Consider the following 27,409-nt stretch of genomic DNA (forward strand, 5'->3'; position numbering starts at 1 on the left):
GGAAGAATATTAGATTTTCATTAGATTTTAAACAAGGTTTCAAGGAATAATATTAGATCTATACATCCCCAATCCCTTCAGGATAATATATAATATATCCTTTGAAAGAACGCATTCTCCCTTATGAGCCTGCCCGTGCTTTAAGATCTTCTGGAGAAGGCCTTCTTTCAGTCCCACCATTGTCACAGGCGCACTTGGTGGGAACATGGGAGAGGGCCTTCTCGGTGGCTGCTCCAGTGCTCTGGAACTCTCTTCCTGGGGAAGCTAGACTGGCTCCCTCCTTGATGGGCTTTCGGAAGCAAGCTAAAACTTTTTTGTTCCAGCAGGCCTTTGGAGAATAATCTGTCCCTCCATCTATGTTAATGTTTTATAATTTTGTTGTGTATTTTAAACATTTATGGTTTTGTTCCCCACCCCGATGTATGTTTTAAACTTTGTAAGGCCACCTTGAGGCCCAGCATTGGGCAAAAGGTGTGATACAAATAATAATAATAATAATAATAATAATAATAATAATAATAATAATAATATGCTAGTAGCATGGTTAGCATCCAATAAACATGATGGCATGTCTGCCTGCCCATATGCAATAACTAAAACTAGTTTCAGTGACCTGTAAAATACAAGGAAGTATGTTTTACATAAATCAATGGCTTTGCTGTTCCTTTTGAAAACTACCTGGCAGATATGTTATCTCTACTTGGTGCCTCTACATTACTGCTAGTGTGTATTTGCTGTACCTTACTCATGTTGTACTCCTCTTGATTCAACTAATACAGGCAGTAAGATCAACAAACTAGAAAGGTGGATATAACTCCATCCATCCATTATTCAAATAAATAAATAAATAAATAAATAAATAAATAAATTGTTAGGAGTAGTTTGCACTAGAAGTGATCATTTCATAAACCACCCAGTGCTTACAAGGAAGCTTCAGATGGCAATGGCTGGGCAAATAATGAATTGATGGGATAGAATTCACAAACATGCTAAAACAGTTTGCTTTGAGTTGAAAAGATCAGGGTACATAAAAATGAATTATTTAAATTTCGCATGCTCCCTGGCCTCTTAAAATGTTCTCTTAATTGTGATTAAGGGACATCTAAGGTATAAAACTGTCAATAAACTAATCACAACCAGTGTACATTTATAGCCAAGTTAGCTCCAGTAGCACTTTCAATTCATTGGGCTATGTAATATTGAGGAAAGTTAAAGAATGCAATTATTCAGTATTGTATAAATGTCTCTTATGGGCCCAATGCTTAAGATGGCATCAATAGAGAAGGTGAAGCAAAATCAATAAAACTGATAGTTGTTGTGATGTGGCCCATGAACACTGCTCTTCCACTTGTATATTTTTATTGTACTAGACTAAATAAAGCAAAATGTTCAAAAATACATCAGAAATATTCAAGAACCATTAATCTAGTATTTTCCTTTAAGATTTTAGCACATTTTAATTCAGAAAACATTATAATTGTCTACCTGAATTATAATGTCAATGCAGTAATCAGCATTATCTTATTTAGACTTTTCAGACTAATGAATGCTTGAAAAAGTGAAAGATAGAAGATACTTAGAGTAAGCAGTAAAGAATATCTGAAAACATGAAAGTTCAATGCCACAATTTGCATGTTTAAATGAGATCAATTAGGTTAATGATGGATGAAAATAATAATTCCAAGTTTTAAATGCAAAATAATTCAAAACCATGTAGGTTCATTTGCTGCCAAACTTTTATCTTTGGAGAGACTATTGGGTTCAAAGGGTTAATGTACAATCATACAATTTGCCATCTGGAGGGTTATGCTCCAATATGGTTTGCTGATAATGAAATATTAACCAATATAATTTTTGTCTAACATCGTAGAAGAGTGTCAGAAAATGTCTCACATATAGTTAAACTGCATGCAAATAATGGTAGTGTGTAAGACACTTCATATCTCCATCTATATATTACATATATGCAACATTTTATATCACATCTTATATCTTTATTGACACATTTTAGTCATCAGGAATTTAAGATATCAATATGGATCTCACTCCTGATTTAACTTATCAGAACTATCTTTATTAAGCAATTGTAGCAATGTGCTAAATCACGAGCTTTATCCCTGTTGATACAGTCAGACAAGCACTTCAGCATGTTTTTTTAAAAAATCTCTCATGACCTAAAATGTCAGACCCGCCCCTCCAAAATTTATTATATGAATTGGCCCTTTCTTATTCAGTTGTATTACAATAATTTAGTTGCAGGAAGATTTAGTAATTCCTTGCCAGTAAATATGGCAAAGAATAATGCCGTCTCTTATATGCCATCAGTGGTAACTAATCTGACTGGGATCTGAGCTACATATTCAGAAATATCAATAATAAAACTTGAATTACATTTTTGTATGATGAGGTAACTCTTCAGGTACACTTGATGAAAGCATTTTCTACCATCAGCTGTTATCATAGTTGTGGATCCACATGTTCTCTTTTATTCATTTTAGTATTTTGTTGTTTTGTTTTATTCTGTATGGCTTTAAAAATATAGGGCACAGTCTATCCAAATCTATGAGTATGTCCCACTGATTTAAACAGGCTGGAAAATGCCTACAATCTTTTGCCTTCTAGTGTACAAAAAGGAACAGTATTGTGCAAAAATCCAATTGTTCCATAAGAAGCAAGAATAGGATTAACTTTTAAATGAATTATGAAATAATTTATTAGGCATAAAATATCAAATGCTTCATCTATCTTGCAATAAAAAATTGTTTCCTGGTATAATTACAGAAATTTAACAGTTGTGAAAAAAAATATTTTCTGTGTTTGCATTATATTTACGTTTGCAAAACATGTACTGTCTTGAGAAAATCAGTGGTTTTAAGAAACCTGCTTAAAACTGCTGAATACAAATATCCTATTATGTCCTTTATTTCCTCTGGAACTTAACCAACATGGTAATTATAAGTGCAGTGTGTCTTCCTGGAATACTGGATCACCTCTTTTCTATGGCTGTATATTTATATAGTTTGGAGATGTGACTACAATTTGTAGAGACACTCCATTTTTATGGGGGTGCGGGTTATAACCGGTTTGCTTATGAGAACCTCTAAATCAAAAGTGTTTGTTTCATGTGTGGAAAAGATATCATACTCAATATACACTTAATTCTGTGATATTGATCTGTTAAATAGCACCTCACCCAGTAAGGCATTTTTTACACTTTGCTCAAAAAACTGTTAGTGAAAAATCCAAAAGAAATCTGAAGGCAAATATCATAAAAAAGAATATGAAACTACTAAAATATTTTACTTTTTTAATCAAAATATAATAAATGAATTAGCTATACAGGGAATTGTATAAAAGCTCTGATTTAGGAGGTGTTTAGTACCAGATGGGAAATGTTTATTGCATTTTTTTTTCTATAACCCTTCAGAATCCTTCCAAAGTTGTTGTGGTTCAGTGACAGAACAAACAAAAAAAGTCAGAAATATATTAAAGATTTAAATATGCAGGAGTCTTTAAGTCATCAAGATATGACATTAGTTTTAGTTCACTATTCAGATAAACTGGTGGAAGCAAAACTGAATACATGGTGGATTAAATCATACTAATTTGCTCTGTGACACACACAGAAGAACTGCTGATAGACTGCACAAAAATTAAATAGGAATATAAATATACTGGAAAATGAGTTCAACAAGGCAAGATTAGAGCAGGTGCACTCTAGGATATGAAATGCTATTAAAAAAAGATCTTTAAGAACTCACCCACAAGCAATCATTGCATCAGTATGCTTGGGTCTGTAGCTCTTGCTCTTTAAGGCTGGCTGCAGATGTCACAAGTATGACATGGTTGCCTCCCCCTCCTATCCTCCCCTCAAAAGCAATTGGCTCCCCCAAAAAGCTTTCTTCCTGAGATTTCTCCACACCGGAACCCACTACCACAAGGAACTGCAACTGAAAATCCATTGTGCAGTCCACTACCAAGTGCCAGTACTAACACAGAGCTAGAAAAAATGAATTCTGTTATCCAGTCGATGATCCTCCCAGTGTGTGTATTCTGCTTTGACAGGCCCCTCTGTCCCACAAAGGAGTGAAATGCACGCTCAAAGGACAAGTAGATAAATATGTGCTAAGAACCTAGTTTGTTTAAAATGTGCTGATGAAAAGATCCTTTAGAAAAATAAACGTGCTGAAAAACTGTTAGCTAAGTGTGTTAAGTTAAAAAGACAGCTTTTAAAAATTGCCAAAGCGATCATTATTTTAAAAGCTGTCGTAGAGATTCGGTTAACATTTTCCTTAACAATGATTTTGTTCAAAGGTGCCAAAAAGCATGAAATATTAATTGTGTGAGTACTATCTAGAGATGTAAAATTTCCAGAAATTTTGAAACCATTGGGGGGGGGGGGACACATTTCTCTCTCTCTCTCTCTATCTATCTTTTTTTTTTTTTTTTTTTTTTTGGGGTGGTGATGGAAATTTTGGGAGAAATGAAAAATTTTGTTGTTGTTTATTCATTCAGTCGCTTCTGACTCTTCGTGACTTCATGGACCAGCCCACGCCAGAGCTTTCTGTCAGCTGTCACCACCCCTAGCTCCCCCAAGGTCAAGTCTGTCACCTCCAGAATATCATCCATCCATCTTGCCCTTGGTCGGCCCCTCTTCCTTTTGCCTTCCACTTTCCCTAGCATCAGCCTCTTCTCCAGGGTATCCTGTCTTCTCATTATGTGGCCAAAGTACTTCAGTTTTGCCTTTAATACCATTCCCTCAAGTGAGCAGTCTGGCTTTATTTCCTGGAGTATGGACTGGTTTGATCTTCTTGCAGTCCAAGGCACTCTCAGAATTTTCCTCCAACACCACAGTTCAAAAGCATCTATCTTCCTTCGCTCAACTTTCCTTATGGTCCAGCTCTCGCAGCCATAGGTTACTACGGGGAATACCATTGCTTTAACTATGCGGACCTTTGTTGTCAGTGTGGTATCTCTGCTCTTAACTATTTTATGAGGATTTGTCATTGCTCTCCTTCCAAGAAGTCAACGTCTTCTGATTTCCTGGCTGCAGTCAGCGTCTGCAGTAATCATTGCACCCAGAAATACAAAGTCTGTCACTGCCTCCACGTTTTCTCCCTCTATTTGCCAGTTATCAATCAAGCTGGTTGCCATAATCTTGGTTTTTTTGAGGTTTAACTGCAACCCAGCTTTTGCACTTTCTTCTTTCACCTTCGTTATAAGGCTCCTCAGCTCCTCCTCGCTTTCAGCCATCAATGTGGTGTCATCTGCATATCTGAGATTGTTATGTTTCTTCCTGCGATTTTAACTCCAGCCTTGGATTCGTCAAGCCCAGCATGTCGCATGATGTGTTCTGCATACAAGTTGAATAGGTAAGGTGAGAGTATACAACCCTGCCGTACTCCTTTCCCAATTTTAAACCAGTCCGTTGTTCCGTGGTCTGTTCTTACCGTTGCTACTTGTTCGTTATACAGATTCCTCAGGAGGCAGACAAGATTACTTGGTGTCCCCATACCACCAAGAACTTGCCACAGTTTGTTATGATCCACACAGTCAAAGGCTTTAGAATATTCAATAAAACAGAAATAGATGTTCTTCTGGAACTCCCTGGCTTTCTCCATTATCCAGTGGATGTTGGCAATTTGGTCTCTAGTTCCTCTGCCTTTTCTAAACCCAGCTTGTACATCTGGCAATTCTCGCTCCATGAATTGCTGGAGTCTACCTTGCAGGATCTTGAGCATTACCTTGCTGGCATGTGAAATAAGTGCCACTGTCCAATAGTTTGAACATTCTTTAGTGTTTCCCTTTTTTGGTATGGGGATATAAGTTGATTTTTTCCAGTCTGATGGCCATTCTTGTGTTTTCCAAATTTGCTGGCATATGGCATGCATCACCTTGATAGCATCATCTTGCAAGATTTTAAGCAGTTCAGCTGGGATACCGTCATCTCCTGCTGCCTTGTTATTAGCAATGCTTCTTAAGGCCCATTCAACCTCACTCTTCAGGATGTCTGGCTCTAACTTATTTACCACACCGTCTGAGCTATCCCCAATATTATTATCCTTCCTATACAGATATTCTTGCCACCTTTTCTTGATCTCTTCTGTTTCTGTTAGGTCCTTGCCATCTTTGTTTTTGATCATACCCATTTTTGCCTGCAATTTACCTCCGATGTTTCTAATTTTCTGGAAGAGGTCTCTTGTCCTTCCTATTCTATTGTCTTCTTCCACTTCCGCACTTTGCTTGTTTAAAAATAATTCCTTATCTCTTCTGGCTAACCTCTGGAAATTTGCATTTAATTGGGCATATCTCCCCCTATCACTGCCTTTTGCTTTCCTTCTTTCTTGGGCTACTTCCAGTGTCTCAGCAGACAGCCATCTTGCCTTCTTGGTTTTCTTTTTCTTTGGGACTTTTTTGTTGCCACCTCTTGGACAATGTTGCAAACTTTTGTCCATAGTTCTTCCAGGACCCTATCTACTAAATCTAGTCCCTTAAATCTATTCTTCACTTCCACTGCATATTCATTAGGAATATTAGTGAGCTCATATCTAACTGATCTGTGGATCTTCCCTATTCTCTTTAGTTTAATTCTAAATTGTGCAATAAGAAGTTCGTGATCTGAACTACAGTCAGCTCCAGGTCTTGTTTTTACCGTCTGTATAGATGTCCGCCACCTTTGGCTGCAAAGGATGTAGTCAATCTGATTTCGGTGTCGGCCATCTGGTGAAGTCCATGTATAAAGCCGTCTTTTAGGTTGCTGGAAGAGAGTGTTTGTTATGCACAGTGAGTTGTCCTGGCAAAATTCTATCAGCCTGTGTCCCGCTTCATTTTGTTCTCCTAGACCATGCTTACCTGTAATTCCAGGTGTCATTTGACTACCCACCTTGGTGTTCCAGTCTCCTGTAACGAAAATAACATCTCTTTTTGGTGTATTATGCTGTAGGTGCTTCAGATCCTCATAGAACTGATCTACTTCTACTTCTTCAGCATCTGTGGTTGGGGCATATATTTGGATCACTGTGATGTTAAATGGCTTACCCTGAATTCGAATTGAGATCATTCTATCATTTTTTGGATTGTATCCAAGCACTGCTTTAGCCACTTTATTATTAATTATGAAGGCTACTCCATTTCTTCTGTGATCCTCTTGTCCACAGTAGTAGATCTGGTGGTGATCTGATGTGAAGTGACCCATTCCAGTCCATTTCAGTTCACTGACACCCAATATATCTATATTTAATCTTGACATCTCACCAATAACCACATCCAATTTGCCCTGGCTCATAGATCTTACATTCCAGGTTCCTATGGTGTGTTGATCTTTAGAACATCGGATTCGTCATTCACCACCAGCACCGTTGGCCGCTAGCCGTCCTTTCGGCTTTGAGCTAGCTGCGTCATCACATCTGGGGCTAGTTGAACTTATCCTCTGTTCCTCCCCAGTAGCATTTTGACCATCTTCCGACCTGGGGGTCCCATCTTCCAATGGTATACCGACATATCTCTGGTTGTACTGATCCATTTAGTTTTCACGGCAAGAATACTGGGGTGGGTTGCCATTACCTTCCCCAGGGATCATATTTAGTCTGACTTCTCTACCATGACCTTCCCATTTTGGGTGTCCCTTCACGGTTTAGCTCATGGCATCCTTGAGGTGCTCAAGCTCCAGCACCACGACAAGGTAACGATCTCCTTTGCAATACTTATTTTTTTAGCACTCTTTGCAGATGTAAAGTCACTGTGCTGCTTTTGGATAGCTTTGCCCCTGGCCGAATCTACATTACTGTAGCTGTAACGTTATAGATAGCTCTGAATGAAGTCAGTGATCATGTGATGTGTTCCTTATAACGTTATACAGAAAGGTTTTGTACCATTTTACCTTTCGTTGTAACACTTCTGCGTCGTTAGATTTTGTTCAATGTGCTCCGTTGTTACGATGTCTTCTGTGTCGCATTGCGAAACTAATGTCACATGATCCCTCACCGGGCTTCCTGTCTGATGTACCTTCCTCTATGCACCTTCAGTAAGCATTGTTAGAACTGGTGAACGGAATGTGTTAAATCGTTCTCATTTTTTAAACATTATTTCCATGGCATTACATGCAACCTACCTTGGGTAAAAACTTTTTTTAAAAAAAAAAAAATTAGAGGATGCACATATGTGCGTAGCCAATTTCTAATTTAATTTATTTTAAAAAATTAAATTAAGGATGCACATATGTGCATATGCGCATCCTTTAATTTTTTTAGACAGTGCCTGCCATTCACCAGGCATCCCTACACTTTCCTCAAGAGACAGACAACTCCGACAATCCACAAACCACTCTCTTAATTTGAAATTAAGAGCATGCACATAAAGGAATGTTAGCTAGAGAGGCACGGAAAATACAAAAACAAGGAAGTGGGAGGCATAGAGAAAGGACAGTCTGGGAATTGCAAGGATCACAGAAATGAGAAGAAGAAACAACACAGACAACGGGGCAACGAACAGTGTGCTCCACAACGTTACAAGAAAAGGTAAGTAACGCTACTGAGCAACGGTATACAGGGTAGCGATACAAGTTACAATGTTACAAAGTCTCAAAAAATCGATATAAGCAGAAGTATAGATCCACACCCTGGTGCATCCAGATATTTTGGACTTCAGCTCCCATCAGGAAGACTCAGGCAGCATGGGAGTGGTCAGGAATGCTGGGCATTGTAGTCCAAAACATCTGGAGGACACCACATTGAGAAGGGCTGCTTTAGGAACCTTATGTGGCCTTTAGGTTCCTAAAATTATGTATAACTGGGTTTGTTCATACAATTGTCAATAGATTTAAAAACTTTTAAAAGTAAACTCAGTTTGAAATCACTGCCTAAATAAACCATACTTTTAATTTGAATATACCAAAGGTGATAATTTTATGAGCAAACCAAGATATACATAACATATTTATGTATATCTGCTTATCATCCCAACATGGAAAGAATGTCGTCATGAAGAACCTCGACAGTGGGCCTTCTCTGTGGCGGTACCCACCCTCTGGAAAACCGTCCCTTGTGTGGTTTGGGAGGCGGAAAATGTAATAAGTTTTAAATGCCTCCTAAAGACATATCTTTTTAAACAAGCCTTCCCTGGACTGTAATTTATTCTGGTTTTATATGATTTTAAAGTTTTAATCTGGATTTTATGGTTTTAGTTGTAATCTGCCCGGAGAGCTTAGGCTATTGGGCAGTATAAATATGTAATAAATAATAATTGATATTTTAGGTTTCCTATTTGATGTCTGACCAGAGGGTATATCAACAAGTAGTCCCTGAATCACCCTAGAAGCCAGAAGAAGCAGAAAGAACTGAAGGCAGAGGAAGACTGCTGTACAGCATCAGTTGTTATTTGGAAGAAAGTTTAGGGAAGCCTGTTCGTGTCTTTGGGATAGAGCTTAGGGAAATCTGATCTAAAGGGAAAGGTATCGAAATTTCATTTAGCTGGGAAATGCAGCTCAGGAGTGGTAAGCAGCTGTATGCAATTTAAGAACCTTTAAGCAATCTCCACTTATTATTTGAAGAGTGAGATTTTATTAACTCTTGTAAATAATTTTCATTAATGTACATCTTATTTTTTGTTCAATTTGAAAGGTGGTCTCTAATTGTAGTGTGAATTGCATAAGAACCAGGCTACCAAGTTTCTTTTACACAAAGAAGGTTTATTCTAGTGGCAGCAGTTAAATGCTTTACAGCTGAGGCAGCATTCCCCAGTGGTGAGGTCTAATTGAGAACTTTATTAAAAACTGTGGCAATGAGTTCAATAGACCCAAGCCTCAAAGTTAATTAAAAAAAGAAAGAAATATAGTTGTGATAACAAATGTGCTGTTCTATTGGATCTGGTGACAGTGACGGGATAATCTATAGTGTTTTTAGATTAGAACTACATTAACTGTCTGCTACATCATCTAATCAGAACAATCCCAGGAACACAAGATTCCATGAAACAGAACCCAAACTGTCAAGGATGCACATTTTCTTCCATATTATGATACGATGACTATACTCACATGTTGGGAAACTCAGTATGACTTGGAACATCTCTAAATGTCTATCTGTAAAACATACATTAGATCAATAATTTTAATAAGGATAGAAGAAATGACTGTGCTGGGAATCTTACAGAAAGGATTAAAACACATTTCCCAATATTATTATTATTATTATTATTATTAATTTATTTAGCACCATCAATGTACATGACACTACATCTCTATTTCTATAAAAGTCTTCTTATTTTGTATCCTTAGAAATCATTTTGTGGGGAATAAAGGCTGGTGGCAATATAAAATCACCTTGTCTTAAATTTTAAAAGAAAATATTTTATAATCCAAAGCTGTTAATTTTTTTCCAATTTTTTGGAGAGGAGATGGTCCTGGGGAAAAACTGTTCCTCCCCAACCCTGATTTTTCTGCCGGGGGGGGGGGAGGTTCCTGGGCCTTCACACCTTAGCCCTTTTAGTCTCTCCTTGTGATTAAGTTCACATGGAGAGAGAGCATGGCCCATGTGCTGGCCCTGCCCCCACTTTTGATCCCTTGCCTGCACATCCACACACTGTCCATGGGGACTTTTCTGTAAATGGGAAGTCCATGGAACACACATAGGCTGGAAACCATGTGGAACCAAATTAAACAAATTCCTGGAGGATGTATTTATTTAAAACATTTCTTGAATGCCTTTCAGGGCAAAGCCCTCACAAGGCAGTTTACAATAACATACATAAAATATTAAAAGAAATAAAACAGCAATTAAAACAATAAAACCAACAATAAAACCAGAAGGAATAACAATACCACCAGCAGCAATAATAATAATAATAATAATAATAATAATAATAATAATAATAATAGAAATAATATTCATCATGCGAAGGCCGTCGTAAAATAAAATGTTTTTAAGGCCTTCTTGAAAGCTTGCAAAGCAGGTGCATAGCAGACCTCCAATGGAAGTCTGTTCCAGAGATTTGGGGGATAACTGTCAATGGTTATCAGCTAATAGAACCTCCAGCTTCAGAGGAAGTATTGGAGGGTGGCAATGGGGAGATAGTTGTTTTCTTCATGTCCTACTTTTCTTCCCTGATTCATGTGACTAGCCACTGTTGGAAACAAGATACTGAACTAGATGGGCTTTTGGTCTTATCTAGCAAGGCTCTTCTCATGCAAGTCAAAGGACAAGGGTAAGGTTTCCCTTAGTAGATGACTGTAGTTTGCCTATACATGTGGAATCTTAGCAAAGATTTAGGATTGTTATCTATGGTTAGCACAAACCATAGTATGTGTATGAAAGAGCAATGCAATTAAAGCATTACACCGGTTGATAAATACTGGCGATAACCTATTGTTTTCCTGGCTTCACTGGTTGGCTTTTATGATGACTTAGGCTAAAACTTGATCTGTGTGAGTGTCCAAACAATTTTAGTTTTTATTCCACGTAGCATGATCATTGGTCCCATATGCAAACACTCTCAGAGGATTTGTCTTTACCGTTTGCCAAGGAGTTAATAGGAAGACTTCATTGAAGTATAATATATGCCTGTTAGTTTTGTCTGTTTCCTTAGAAATGTTTAACTTGGTTTTGATTACTCAATGCATTTTCTGCAAGTTTGAAAAAGACTGTTTCAAGTGCTGTACCAGGATATTTTTTTAAAAAAATTGTCTGTAGAATCAAGCTTTGACACTCAAGGGCTCCGAAGGAGAGACAGCAGGTGTATATTTAAGCATTCTCAGAACTTTCAATCAAACATTTAAAGAGCTGAACACAAAGGGATTAAGGATATTAGCTTTCTTGAAAGTACCTAATTTAATTCAGCAATTCATATTATTTCTAAGAACTAAATAAAGCTTTTCTAATGAGCATTCATGCCGTGTAATGATAGGAGATATTTTTGTGAAGAGAGTAAAATCCAGGAAATCAAGAACATTGCTGAAATGTAGATTTTATGGTGTGGGGTTCCCCCTCCTCCTCTCCATATCTTTCAATATGGTTTCCATTCCTACAAGATGTGTGCACTTTATTGTCTTTAAATGAAATTAACCATCATATGACTATCAAATACTATTGCTATCAAATACTAATACCCCTGATAACTATCCCAAGTGATAGTTCAGGGCTGGGATCGTCTGCTAGACTTGAGAGACTTTACCTACCATTCAAGTTGCTCGAAGCATATCCTTTTTATAAATTGGGTAGTTTTAAATCGAAAGCCAGATGCCTCCAGGAAACTGACAAGGAAGGCATGAAAGGAATAACTCTCCTCCTTCAGACCCATCAGTGAATGTATTTGGGATATGCAGAAATGAATGTGCAGTTTTTGAGAGAGTAGAGCTTTCTGTGTTTTTCTTTCCTCATTTGTCCATAGCCTAGATGCCTATTGTTTCCTTTTCTATTTAAAAGCAGAGAGATCTGACTCAGTTGTTCACAATCCCTGGCTGAAAAGCACAGAAACCAGCTAGGTATTGTGTATCCATCTAATTTTTTAGAAACCACCTCTCGGTTTCTGACCGGTTTGATATTGAGCATCCTTATGTGTTCTGTGTAATTCAGTTAATTGTGCCATAACAATACTTTCTTTCTGTGGTTACATGATAACTATGAAGAAACCTGTTGCTATAACCAAGTTGCTTATTTGCAGCTGCAGATAGGCTATTTTCCCCCACATATGAAAATTGTGTGTGTGTGTGTTTGCTGTATTCCTACACTAGCTCTGTGTAATAGCAAGATATATCGATAATGGCGAAAGCTTTGCTGAATCTAAAATAGGATTACAGCAGCCTAAGTCAACGTATATGTCATTTTGACTTCTACCAAAGTATGGCAGCTGTATATGGAAAGTGGGAGAGTTCCATCTTTCCATCTATCATGTGCCACCATATGGAAGAGAAAAAGAAAAAGAGGAGACGGGGCTCAGTGGAGGCATGGGACTCTAGTGTCTGGGCAGCCTGACAGGCATGACTGAGAACACAAGATTAGCAGCAAAAGCAGTGGGCCTTAGTCTTGTGTTTGTGTTGACTGTTCACTCCATTAAGGCTCCAGTAATTGCCTCTGTGCTATATATTATAGCTTTATACCCTTATAAATTTAGTTAGATCCTCTCTGCATGAAAGGTCTCTGCTCAAGGAAGGGGCCTCTGTGTGATGTTCAAGGATCCCCTCCTTCCCTACACCACAGTCCCCCTATTCATATTCAGCAGGGTCACCCAATCCTCTGTGCAGCATTTTCAGGGGACTGTAGGAGCTGCTGTGGGGAGGAAGATGTGGGCAAGTCTCCTTGCACCATGCTAGTTGCATGCACCTGAATCTGGATCTAACTCAAGATTTGCAAACTCAAAGGTCTGAATGGAGTTTCACATGAGCACTGATGAAATATTGTACCTATAATGCTTATCCACTCCTCAGACCTGGAAGACCTCAACAACTTTAGTTTGGTGGCAAATGTTTCCTGAGCAAGATTCCTGAGCAGGTGGCTGCCAACCTGCTCCATAAGCTCTTAAATGAGACAGATTATCTGAATCCATTTCAGTCAGGCTTCAGGACAGGGTTTGGCATGCAAATAGCTTTGGTTGCCCTGTATGATGACCTATGCTGAGAGAGAGAGATGCCAAGGCTAACCTTATTGATTCTCTTTGATCTCTCAGTGGCTTTTGATACCATCAACCATGGTGTCCTTCTGGGGCAATTGTCCAAGTTGGGGGTATGAGGTACTGCATTGCTGTGGTTTCACTCCTTCTTCGATGGTCTGCTTCAGAGATATTGCTCGGCCCCATGATTTATCCAGTATGGAGTTTTGTAGGGGTTGGTTCTTTTCCCTATGCTATTTAACAGTGGATAAGTATTAGAGGACAGAGCTGCATGTCTTCTGCTTTCAGGTGTGGCAAGGATGCTGTTCAATTGTTTGAAGCATGCTGTCCCACTGCTAGTGGTAAAGTAAGATCTAGTTGCCAGTCTGGTCAATATCTGTAGTTGAAATGGGAAGGGGTACGATCTTGTCCTTTGCCTCACGCAACACAGACAGACCCTGAAAGCATGTGTGCTGGTGTGTACCAGTATTCCTCCCTCCCTCAGCTCTGCCCTCTTCTAGACTGTCAAAGTTGTTTTGGTGGGCCTTTGTCACCCAGACCCTGTTTTGCAAGCTTCATCGGCTACCTAAAGATGGAATTGCAAAGCTGAAGCAGACATTCAAGATTCTGCAATATAAAGAGTTGCAGAAAGTGACCATTTGCCATAGGAGAAAAACAGAGTGTTTAAATGAAGTAAAGTGGACCCCAACTCTAGTTAGGGAACACAGCATAGATGCATTTGCTAAAATTGGTGGCAAAGGGGATAGTTGTCAGCCTGCCCTCCAAGATGGTCAGGGAGACAGGCATCAATAGCCCAAGCTATACCTGATGGCTATACCCAGTGCAATCTTCTAAAAATCTACTCAGAAGTATTTCCCTTGAGCTGAATAGGGCCTACTCCCAGATGTGGGCAAGAGTTTGTAGACTCAAACACACAAACATCACCCATTAAAAAAACCAAATGTCCCAAGGAAGGCAAAAAGAAAAACACCAACCCAACAGTCTATCAGTGCTGGAAGGAAACAATTCCATCCTGGCTCCCATAAAGCGCAACCAGCTAAAGCCCAGAGTGTTCCTCAGTCATGGGTAGTGGAGCATTTTCCCCTGCAGTATTAGTAGTATGCACTTCTTAAGAATTAGAATTCAAAATTAATTATAACTAGAGTTTCTTTGGAACTTCAGTAAAGAATGTGTGAAGGGGCTTTCAGGAATGGGTGGTCCAGCCCCAGTCCCTACATACTGATGTGAAATCAGCATCGGTCTGAAGGGAGCCCTGCATGTGTGCAAATATGGCTTCCTCCATGGAACGGGAAGCTCCACTAAGGGAGCCATACACATGCAGGCCCTGCTTCAGACTAATACCAGTCACACATCAGCCAGAGCTGTATGGCTGATATGATGTCAGCAGCTAGGAGGCAGAGTGATCGCCCTCTCGTTCCCAATAGCCCCGTCACACTTCTTTGCTCCTGTTTTTAGTAATTTTGGGGGGGAAATTAAGGACTGCATAATACTTTTTATCTGATGAATAGGTGATTCTTTCCCAATGAAACATACTCCAAATAAACTACCCAGCACTATTCCACTTAGTGTTATTGTTACTTCGCACTAGTGTGGAAAGCTTCTTGTGAGATATAAACCTGAAGAAGCTGTTTGAATATTTTTTTTCCCCCAAGTGGAAATCTGACAGAGAAGTGAATGGGTGCTTGCAGTGCTTCTGGAATTTTCTAGTTTGATTGAGAAGGCACAGGACTAAGAAATGTTTTCTTTAGATGTAGTCAGGGGAGACTGTAGACATTTATGTTACAGACCTTTCTAATAAAGTTAGGTCATGTGAATTTGAACATGAGCTGATGGGCTAATTAGACACTGTTTTTTGTAGTTTAACTGATAATCAGGTCAGAGCAAGGTTATTGCAAGAAATGGACTTTGCTGCAATGAATAGTGATTATTCACAGGGCTAATGAAAGCTGTGCTTCCCAAATGAAAGTGTTAACAAGCCGTGAAAGAATAGAAGTACTTCTAATTAAAAATGAATATCAAATGCAAAATACCAAGAGAAGATGAATTGTAGAGCTGCAGGTTTGTTAGTGGGGGATGGGAGGACAAAGAGGAAAGGTGCATGCAAATACCACCCAAATTATTGCCAGGCCAGGTAGTTAGGTGTGTCATTGTTGAATTACAGAGAAACCATATCATAATGTGCTCAGATTGTCTATTTAATGTTTTGAAAGTATATACGCTGTATAGTACCTGGATTCTATGACTTATCATGCTAACCAAACAAGCTGTAAGAGAACCATAGAAATAGAGAAATTGCTAGATTCAATCTGACTGACATAATGAAACCAATTGATAACTTGACAGAGATCACAGTCCTAGGACTGACCAGAAAATTTTGCAGTTTCCAAATAGAATGTATTCTGGCAAAGGGTGATGGGACTTTAATGGGAAAGACTACTTCTGTGAGGAATAGTCATGAAAACCTTGAACCAATAAACCCAGTGCACTAGAAAAGTCCAGTGAAGTTTTGTTTTATGTATTCAGTGTTTGTTTAAACTTCTATGCTGATACCTCCCAAATACCTAGGTTAGTAACACCATTTGAAGGGAGTGGATTTTATAGAAGATGAAGACTATATTAAGTGGATTTTATAGAAGAGGAAAACTAAAAACTTAACTCCCAGACATTCAAAAAATGTCAGGTCAATATACATTGGGCTGAATAAGACATCCAGCAGCCCACTCATCAAACCATAGTTTGGCATGTATAATTGTACCTCTCCCCAGCTGTGTGTCTGTCCCCTTCCTTTCACCATTTTGTTAAATGTAGTTTAGCGTGACATCTGAACTGTTGGAACCATACTTATACTAGCCATAGTTAGCAGTAGCTGTGGTTAAGCTAGTTTAGACAAGGAGTGGTGATGGGTAACTGGACGTTCTTGAAAATTAAGTTCAATTGGTGTGCATTTTTATTACCATGACTATTGTTAGAATGAAGGTTTCAATTAAAGAGGCAGATGTTTAAAGTTTTGAAGTTTATACAAAAGGTGTTATGGCAAAGTATAATTTATCCATAAATGAAAAACTCAAGGGTTTTCCTCTGCATGTTCCACTTGAGTTCCATTTCTGCTGTGTCATGAAATCCACTACATTATCTGATATTATTGACTTCTATAATGAAAGTTAATTGCATTGAACAGAAATCATATTTTAAGGTCTAGCAGAAATTATATGCTATTGTATGTTGATTTATTTGATGTTACCATCAAAATGGCTTGCTAACTTAAAGAAAATCAAGCAAAACAATGTTTTGCTCTGTCGTTGCTTCTGCAGTGATTTTACTACAGTTTCTACCACCCACAAATGCTGAATGAAAGAAGGAGGCCCAGCACTACTTCAGCAGTTGCTGCGTAGTTAATGACTCCTGGTACAAGCTGTTGGTGACATCACCTGTACCAAATGCTACTACCTACTCAACAGCATGGTGCCTTACAGGTAGTCTTGGTGGTTCCACTACCGCATTATGATGCCTCCTAGTAAGGGCACCATGTCCCCCACCTCCATTCAGTGATGACCAGTGGCAGAAGCTGGTAGTCCACCCAAAAACACTGCACAAACTCATACTATCATCTTTTCTCAGAATTGGCAAACGAGCAATATTTAATAGCATCTTAAACCAACTATAAGTGAAATCTGACTTTGCTTTAAATAATATGGTATACAATTTTAATGTAATTCAATTTTTTTTCCAGATATTCCTTCAGTTAAAATAATACCTAACACATTGTGGCCAGAAGAAGGACAATCTATAACTTTGATTTGTGAATCCAAAGGAAAACCACTGTAAGTGATTTAACAAGCAATATATTTTTGTTATTTTCTTTATTCTCCTTTGATTGCAGCCTCTGACTTCAAACCTCTACTGTTTTTCTCTTGTCCTGGGGTGTAAAGTGATCTCTGGTACAGAAAATCCCTTGAAGCATGTCTTCATTAAGTGCCTATGGAAGACTGGTCTTTTACTTTGTCATTTATTTTAGTTTTGGGAAAGGATTCCTGCTGTGCATTTTTTTTTAAAGTAAGCTATTTCAACCTGAAAGAATTGCAGGCTTATTTGCTGTTCATATCGTCAGACTGATGATGGATACGTACTCACAAAGCGAAGCTTCACATCTGATGAAAAACTTCTAAAATCAAGACATTTTCCCCCAGTAAAGTGTTGAACTCTCTTCCTGCCTTGGTTGTCATTTAAATGGTAATTGGAAATTTAATGATATATGCAAATGATCTTTTCAACTATCCCACTTTTAAAAATAGCATTAAGAGAGTGAAGCTGTATATGTTCGAGATTCACTAGGAATTTGTTTACTTATCTCTTCAAGCAAACAAACCTTAAACCCACCCTGCAAATTTATTAATATTATTATATAAAGCCTGCCATTTGGTGATAGTTCAAAATACTTCCTTCTTCTTACATTAAATGCTCCCCAGGGCTATTTATTATTTATTTGTAGTATATTTTTGTATACCACCCCTTAGCCAAACAGCTAAAATATAAATAATACAATACCGTACTTGCTTGAGCCGTATGTCTGCAGCTACTTCCGCCTATTCAGGATACAAATGTTTGCAGAATAGAAATGACAGGGCAATTTCTCTCATGGTAGCAGGACCTCATTGTGTTTCTGCTGGGCCAGAAACTAGGTAATGATGATTTTACTAAGAGGGCGTGGCTGGAACCACCCATTCCCATTTGCTATTCATATGTTGGGTACACAACAGTATGAACAGAGTTTATGAAACCCACACTACAAATTATTTTGAAGACATAGATAGCAGCTCTCCTTACTCTAAAGTAAGTGGGTTAGGCAGGCTTTAACCTGTAATATTCATTGCCTAAATTTTAAACATATGGATCACTTTTTGGCCATGAAAACTACAGGCAGAGAGAGGGGCAATCTGGATCAGGACCACAGTGGGGGACAACAAGTTAAAGCCCCCCTCCCTCTCTATCCTAGGGTCTCAGTCCAGATCTGGCTCCCTGCACTTACTTTAGAATCAGACTCACAAAAGTGTGGGGTGGTCCTCAAATGGATTTCCCTGTGAAGAAAGGGAAAGATGATTGTCTTTTCCTGCTTAGAAAAGGAGAAGGTGATTAACTTTAGCACCTTCATTTTACATTATATCTTTGTAAGGACACTCAACATCTCCAGGCACTCAATTGCCAATTCATGGAGAAAGATTAAAGCATTAGTGATTCCAAGAGGTCTCTTGCCACTATATAGATGGTAGACACACAACTTTGGCAATCTGAGTAAAAGATGTTGGCAAACTGCACATGCGTATGGTCCTAGCTTGCTACGTCTTTCCAACCAATCTTCAGACAAAATGAAGATTTCTGAGCCAAGTTGATTGTAAGAGAGACTTTGCAGGGGGCCCCAGTGGGGAGGAGAGGTGGGAAAGCCCCATTGTGTGGAGCAGTACCAGTCTGGATCAAACCCAATGCATGCCATCATAGAACTTGCAATTGCATTCTCACAACTCACATTGAAAATGTCGCACTGCAGTCATCCCCCACCCCAGATGAAAAGGCACGTTACTACACAAACAGCGCCTCTACATGAACTCAGCTCATACATGAGCCTGGTGGGAGATACATGCCTCGGGCACGTGGGGCTGCCTTCAAGTGCAAAAGGGTTGAAAAGTCAAATATGCAGGCAGGGAATGGGAGCTGGCTGTTGCAGTATCTATTGAAGAAGTTAACACTTCTTATTCTTCAGGAATTTAGCACAAAATCAGAAATTAAAAAAATGTTTCCTGCAAGAAAGTGGTAGAATGTGGCATCCTCATAGTGATCATGTCTGAGTCAGATCATTTGAAAAGTACAACCCTATGCTAACTCCAGTGTCATGCCAGTCTGCTTTGATTATACGGGACCTACATAGGCTGAGCTCAGGGCATATCTGACTTAGGAGGACTGTGTGCCAATTAAGCATGAACATGGTGCTTTAAATTATATTGTGCATGTTCACTGTTTGGGTACTCCTGAAAGCATGATCTCCTCTCCCCACCCCCTTTTCACTTCTAATCTGTGCTGTTTGATAGGTAAGCAAATACTGGTTCTGTAACTGAAAATTGTTTTAATTAGATATTTGGATCTCCAAATGCTGTGTGCATAGTCCTAGTCAATCAACACCTATAACATTTCCAATGGAAATGCTGCAGAAGTGGTTCAGGAATGTTCTATCAGAGTTTGTAGATATACTATGTCTGCCAAAAACATTTTGAAGTCTGGTGCTTCTTTCATGCACTCTTCTTCCTTTGTAGCAAGTGCTGTAGTTTTTATAGCTTTCCTATCATTGAGAACAGGACCATAGCTAGACTGTCCTTATGTTTGACAGGTGTCAGACAAAAGTTGGAATGTGCTCTGTCTATAGCCCTATTCAGAAGCAAGGCTGACTAACGGTTACTTGACAGATCAAATAGATGGCTTCTCTCTTCCCTTGTCTTTTTAAGGCACAATTTTGATTATTTGTGTCAGGTAGTAGAAAGTCACTCAGAATGTCTTGTCTTCTTCGATTCTGCTATTAACTTGCTTTATTTAAATGATCTGGAAGATATGTTTGAATCTAAATCCTGTGTGGCTTTTAGAACCTGCTAAGCTTTCTGAGCTAATAATGAGAAACAGATTCCACCCAAATATCTGGAAACATAATCAGTTTGATGTATGGCAGTTGAGATCTTACCAATATAATTATTGTAGGACCAGATAAATATAGACTTTGTTTATTATACTTCCCAGCAGCAAACAATATTTCTTAATATCAAATATTGGAATCCATGCCAATACAATACAATATTTGGCATACATTTCATCAGATATCATTACTTACATGGTTGAAACCAGTTTTAAAAAGATAAAACACACACCATGCAGCACTATATATTTATTTTAACATGACCACAAGCATCCCCTCTATGTTTATCCTTTGGATCCTATTCAAAAAAATATGTCAAAGTAAATTGAATGATGCATAACTTGATGGTACATTGTAAAGTATTTGGTACTAAATACTGAAAGCTAGTCAACTGTACAAGGCTCCCATCTAATCAGTTTGCGTCCTATAGTTAAGACTGGCTTATAGGGATGTGCTGTGTGCTCCCCTTACAACTTATCAAAATCCTTGGTATATAGTTGAGACTGTCCATATAGACATTTCCTCAGTGATACCACCCAAAGATAGGTGGATTGGTCTTTAATCTATTAAAGAAGATAAAACAAAGGAAAAGCTGTCCCAACATAATTAAAACCACAACATCTTTGGAGTGGTGGCATGCAAACCTAAAGCCTACTGCACTTCATTCCTGCTCATGTACACCATGCTAGCCTATGGCTTGGCATTTGTTTGTTGTTGGTTTTTTACACTAGGAATTAAACTGTTCAGAGAGAGAGAGGGGAGTGGGGGAGGTTGGAATTCAGCCTTGCCTTGTCAGCTTATTATGAGGTCCGCTGCAGCCAGTGTGGCGTAGTGGCTAAAGTGTTGGACTGGGAGTTGAGAGATCCGGGTTCTAGTCCCCACTCAGCCATGGAAAACCACTGGGTGACTTTGGGCCAGTCACAGACTCTCAGCCCAACCTACCTCACAGGGTTGTTGTGAGGATAAAATGGAGAGGAGGAGGATTATGTATGCCACCTTGCATTCTTTGGAGGAAAAAAAAGGATATAAATGCAAAAATAAATAAATAAATAAAATAAACCTTGCCTATTGTCTTTGGATAATGGCTGCTCTCTATGCTGTGATTTATAGTCACTGAAGTGCCTCTACAAGGTGGTTTTCTGACTAAAATATTAATGTAGAAGACTGACTTATACAACAGATATGTTTGCAAGAAAGACACAAATATGTTTCAGTATCTCAGCTTACGTGTGCTGTGATTAGACATGTATAAATTATTTCCCCCTCCCCTCCTAAAATAGAATTTTTAGAGAATATCTTTAAAGAAGGGTGGTTTCTGTGAGAAGTTGCATGGCTGGCAACTTAGCATGTGCTCCTGCCCTCCTTCCTTGCAGGAAGCACTTCCTTCCCAATCATCCATATGAGCAACACTGTGGACCACTCTCCCAGAACAGTTACAGGTAAGCTGCTCTGTTTTCTTTGTGGAGAAAGACATGAACTTAAGGTCCTGTCTGCCACAACAAGGCCCTTTATTTCCATGAGGCTTGATCTAGCAGTATGAGATATGGATTAGGCAATTAATTTTACTAAAATATCCTAAAGATCTTAGAACCCATCTTAAGGAAGTCACTGTAGGGGCCTTCCTAGACGAGGCCTTAGCGCGCCTTCTGACCCGGTTTCCCTGCTGTGTGTCCAGATGACGCACAGGGGAATCCGGAGGCAGGCCGCGCTGAGGCCTCCTCCAACGCGCCATAAGCCAATGCGCTTATGGCGCGCTTTTCCCCCAGCTCCGGCCTCAGGCCGGGGCTGGGGAAAGTGTGGAGAGTTCCGCAGCTTTTCGCGGCTCCTCGCTTACTAGCGAGGAGCCGCGAAAAGCCGTGGACCTGGTACAGCGCTCATAGGCATTGCCCGGGCTCGGGCGGCGTGCGGCGCAATCGCACCCGCCCTCCCCCCGTGCCACCCACCCTGCCACCCACCCTGTCATCCTTCGCACACACCCCCATAAAAAAAACAAAAAAACCCCCCCACTTACCTTGTCCGCCGTCTTCGGGCCGCACCCGGCCCCTTTAAAATAAAATAAAAATGGCGGACGCCGCAGGGACACGACGTCCCTACGCGTCCGCCGTGTGGTAGCCTGGGGGAGGTGCGCTAACGTTAGCGCGCCTCGGCCCCGCCTCCCTGCTGGCGTAAGCCAGCAGGTCTAGCAAGGCCCTAGGTTTTACCTAGAATAGTAATCTCTGGGAAAGTAGTACATGCCTTAAATTTTATTTATTTATTTATTTATTTATTTATTTATTTATTTCATTTATATACCACCCCATAGCTAGAGCTCTCTGGGCAGTTTACAGAAATTCTAAAATTGAGATAAAAACGAGTATACAAAATTTAAAATTCTAAAATAAAGCCTATTGGGCAGTATCCAATGCTGTCCATGTGCTATCATGAGTCTCAGCTAGCACAATGGGAAGTTCGCAGATCCTGCAGCAGAAATGAGCGAAATGCTTGGTTTTGGAATAGAGCAAGTCAGTGGAGTTTACAGAAAGAAGCTCCAGTAATATCTCCCAGAAGTAAGCATTTCTGTTCATTTCTGGGATTGTTTTCAGACCTGCTATTCCTCTTGCACTATCTAACTCTTTTTAACAGGCTTTAATGCCTATGCAAGATCCTTCTTTTCAAGAATGTGGAACCACCTAGAGAGCTTGTGAACCAGCCAGAGAGCTTCGGTTATTGGGCAGTATAAAAATGTAATAAATAAATAAATAAATAAATACTATTCAGAGAAAAACCCAAGACTAGGGCTCCAACGCTCATTTACCCGGGAGTAAGACCCACTTAACTCAGTTGATTGTACTTCCAAGTAGGCATATATAGGATTGCATGCTAAGGCTGCAGACCTGTCCACATTTACCTGACCCTACTGATCACTGGAGGACTTAACTCTGAGTAAACACATATGATAAGATTGAGCTGAAAGGCACATATTCTAAATGTTGAGAAAAGTTTGAATGTATAACTGGATATCTAATTCAAGGGCTAAAATTTAAATCACATGTGTCTGTTATGCTATTCAGCCGGGTAAGCATCATCCACACTGATTGGACTACATGAGATACAATATAAAAAAAGGAATGTATTTTTCAATATGATTGACCAATTTAACTTAAAATAAATACTTGCTATATATATTTCACACCATCATGATATTATTTATTTATATTGACCATAGGAAATTATTACAATGCTTACCCACTGGTACATCATTTGGAATAAATACAGAAAAACATAGAATATAGATTTTTATGTTGAAGACTTACATTGCATTCTCAGCAAAGTATTCAGGAATGGAACTATATGGCCTACTAAAATTTTGCCAAGTAAATAGGTATACGATATAAAGAGCACTGCTTTAATCTTTATTCATGGCTGTCCTAATTAAATGTGAAAACAAAGACTTTAATTTCTGTTTGATCTAAGATTTCTTTCAAAACCTGACATGAATCAATTTAAGTATTTGCAGTATGCAAAGAATTGAAGTAGGCTGGAATAAATGCCCAGAAAACACATAATGGCATAAATTCCAGTGTAGGAACACAGAGATTTAAAGTGAAAGTTAACATATTACTAAAACGCAACTGGTTTCCTATATATTATTGCACACAAATTTCATTTTCTACAGGTTCATTATATGAAGATTTTCTGTCTTCTGTCATCACACATTTTATGTCTTCAGCTGCCTACTTTATGTGATTTCCTTAGAGTATGGATAGATTTAAAGGGAAAGAGACTATTTGTCCCTTAGTAATCTGTACTGACTTTACTTATTGGCCATCTGCTATGTGGTGTATGTTTCAATTAAACATTCTAAAGCCTTACAGAAGTCTCACCTGAGGATGCTCAAAGAAGAATATGGCTCTGTTGAGGAAATATTCTTAGCAAACCATCACAAATAGGCACTTTGTATTTGTAACCAAAAAGCCAATTATTTTGAAAGATTAGGTACATGTTATTTTTGTGATCTTACTCCCCAATATTTCAAGGAATTTAAGACTCTAGGGTTGTAATATATATTATTATACAGGAATTAATACCGGCTAGGAAAAATGAATCATTTCTGCAGAGATGTAAACATATATTATAATAAATACTTTGTATTTTTGAATTGCAGTGAATAGGTTTGCTGTCTGGGCAACTAGAAGTTCATTTTCCAATTGGGAATCCCCTTTTTCTCTATGAAGCAGCAAAATTGGTGCCATTGTATCATGAGAAGAAATAGGTAGAAGCATTAGAGCCCATTTACAAGTTACGCTTCACAATATAGCACCAAAGGACTTCTCTTTTAGTGGTCTGTGAAGTAATGATGGCTTAATGGCCTTTATTCAGCAGACAGCTTTCTTAGCTTCAGCTGGATCTCCTGCAATGGTTGCTCCTAAAATAGTGCAGAAAAATAACCCTTAGATGCAGCATTTTATGTAGTCATGTATGATACATATTTTAAAATGTCTCTTTTTCTTCCTTGAGATAGGCAAGAAAAGAAGATGGTTAAAAATCTGTCTGCAGTTTGGAGGTAGTTGTTAAATAAAAGTGATACAACAAATGTCATCAGGATGGCATTTGGCAACACTAGAAGTTAGAAACTGTGCATTCAACCTTTCATAAGATGGAAACAAAATAAGCACATTTGTAGAATCCCTTTTCCATGGCTGGAGTTTGGCATTATAAATCCTCTGCTTCAAAATGCTATATTTTGCATGAAACAAACAGAAGCTATTTGTGTAATAATGAGCTGATAGTTTAGAGCTGATAGCTAGAGATTATGCCTTTTTATTTAACTTCGTTTGTTTGTCCCGTTCTTTCTCCCAGGAACATATGATAGTGTACATATTACTTTATTTTATTCTTACAACTATGTAGTGAGATTAGTTAGATTGACAGCAAGTGGCCCAAGATCACCTGATAAACATTATTGTTAAGGGGACAACTGAACTCTACACTCACCTCCCAAAGTACAGAGCTCAGTGACTATACATACTGTTTCTTTGTAGATTCTGTTTAATTTATCACTAGGACCACAGAGATGATCCAGGACAAAACAGTATTCTGGTCGTCATTTTGGGGGCTGAGTAGGAATTTTTTGGTCATAAACTTTCATTGGTTATGAGTTTTTTTGCCTCCTTCACACTGTAAGATAGGATGGGAGAAATAATTAGGTTGATTTAGCATTGTTAACAATTTGGTCACATTTGCAGGCATCTTGAGTGGTTAGGGTTGGTGAGCATTCAGTGGCACCATTATGGTGATGGGTAATGCCTGAGGCTCCCAGCTGAGAGACTTGTGGCCCAGCTGGTGAGATAAAGGATTACTTTTGTGGTCAACCTTCCTCACCCACTCGGAGCCTTGCGGCATGAGGGGGTGGGTAACATGGAAGGCCTCCCTACCCCAAAAAGGCGAACTGTGAGGCACCACTTTCAGGCTGCGAATGTCTCTCCTTATAAAACAATGGCATGAGGCTGGATTAGATAAGATGCTCATTTAGGATTACCCTTTCTGCAGATATATTAATAAAGGTGGCCCTGTTTAAATCCCATTCTTGTCTCTTGCCTCATTATTTCCCACCCTCCACATTCCCGTAAAAGGACCAGCACTCAGAAAACAGAAAATTAATCTAATTTTTGAAAAACCTCTCTCTTTCTCTCTCTGTTGGCAGTGTTGGATACTAAAGGAAAAACCTGTAAAGGAAAAACGTGTCCCATGACATGCATAGGCAGGAAAAATCATGACAATGCATAGGAAACAGCTGTGGTAACTGCGGATATTAGCATGGAAATGTGTGAACTATAACAAGCTTATTAGAAACTAAAAACCATTAAACCAATTGCTTTTAGTGCTTGACACCATTATAATTCTTCTTTGTTTCTGAAACCTCCCACAATTTAATTCCAATCATGAAAAATAATTATAGTTTCTCAATTCTGAAAAGGGTGCGAGATTCTTAACGATATATGTGTACTAGGAAAGATAGCATTGTAGAGATAACTACAAGAAGAAAAAATTAGGGTGGCAGAATTGACAATTTAACAGCAGAGTTTTGGAGCAAAGACTTACAAAGGAATAAAGTTTGTTTTATCATATTCCTATTTGTTATCAATTTGCTATATCCTATAATTTATAAGGTATACAGAAATAGCCCCCAATATCTTTAATAACTGAATAACGTGCAATATTTTCCTAGCATGCATTGTTTGTATTGCAACGCAGAATTGAGGGAGAGTGAGTGGGTAGAAGTAGAACCATGTTTTTGTTCTGACCTGGGCAAATGTTGGAAGGGAGAATTATTCACTGATGCATATCTAGTAGTCAAGACCTTTTCAGTAAGAGTGCTTCAAAACACATCTTAGAACTTCTCTAGGTATGAAGAAACCTCTGTAGGCTTCTATGTCCCAGTGATCTTGTCTGTTCTAATTAGTTGTCTCATTGGTGGAGCAAGATGCAGGCAACTTTGTGTCACAGCTGCCAGAGTAATTGACTCTGTCCTGATTGTAACGTCTTGGTATTTTAGAGAAGGCCACGTCTGCCCGTTTCCCTAGCACTGCTGATCAGTGGGCTCTTCTGCTGCTTCCCCTATTTTGGAAATGTTCTGCATAGTGTGACTTCCATTCATAAAAGGGACAATGCCACTGCACCAAAGAGTTATAAAGTGACAAATCCAGGTAACTACTGGATTTTGTATGTTCAAAAATGGAGAATTAGCCACTGTTGTATTGCTTTGTCCCAGAATTCCTAAATGTAACCTGAAAACTGCATACTACTTAAGACATCCCAATCCAATTAAGGGTGTGAACCTATGCATGTTTAGCCAGAAATAAAGTCCTACAACTCCCAGAATCCCCAGCCAGCCATACTGTGGAATTCAGTTGTAGGACCTTTCTTGTGCCCTTAGTCTTCAATCCAGTCCAATCAAATCTCTTCCTACACTCCTTTTTAAGATCATATCCAGTGCCCAGATGGCTTTAATGTCAAGTGATCTCCCAGTCCCCCTTGTGTTTTTAACATCTTGCCTGATGAACCGTCCTGGAGAACTCAAAAACTTGCTCACCATTTAATGAGTTTTGGCTGGTTCTAGTAAATATATTGCCCTACTATGGGTTTTGGAATAAAGTA

The 27,409-nt window shown here is 38.8% G+C and overlaps 1 protein-coding gene across 3 annotated transcripts in view; it reads left to right on the top strand.

Moving 5' to 3' along the window:
- The window catches only part of CADM2 (cell adhesion molecule 2), a 527,339-nt gene that overhangs the window by 404,926 nt on the left and 95,004 nt on the right, over positions 1–27,409 (top strand). For all 3 annotated transcript variants that reach the window (XM_063126769.1, XM_063126771.1, XM_063126770.1), the window contains one exon: positions 17,330–17,420. In XM_063126769.1, coding sequence (XP_062982839.1) covers positions 17,330–17,420 — 91 coding nt within the window. The remainder of the gene's footprint in view (positions 1–17,329; positions 17,421–27,409) is intronic.

This window comes from Elgaria multicarinata, chromosome 5, assembly GCF_023053635.1.
Source record: "Elgaria multicarinata webbii isolate HBS135686 ecotype San Diego chromosome 5, rElgMul1.1.pri, whole genome shotgun sequence".
Taxonomy (NCBI): domain Eukaryota; kingdom Metazoa; phylum Chordata; class Lepidosauria; order Squamata; family Anguidae; genus Elgaria; species Elgaria multicarinata.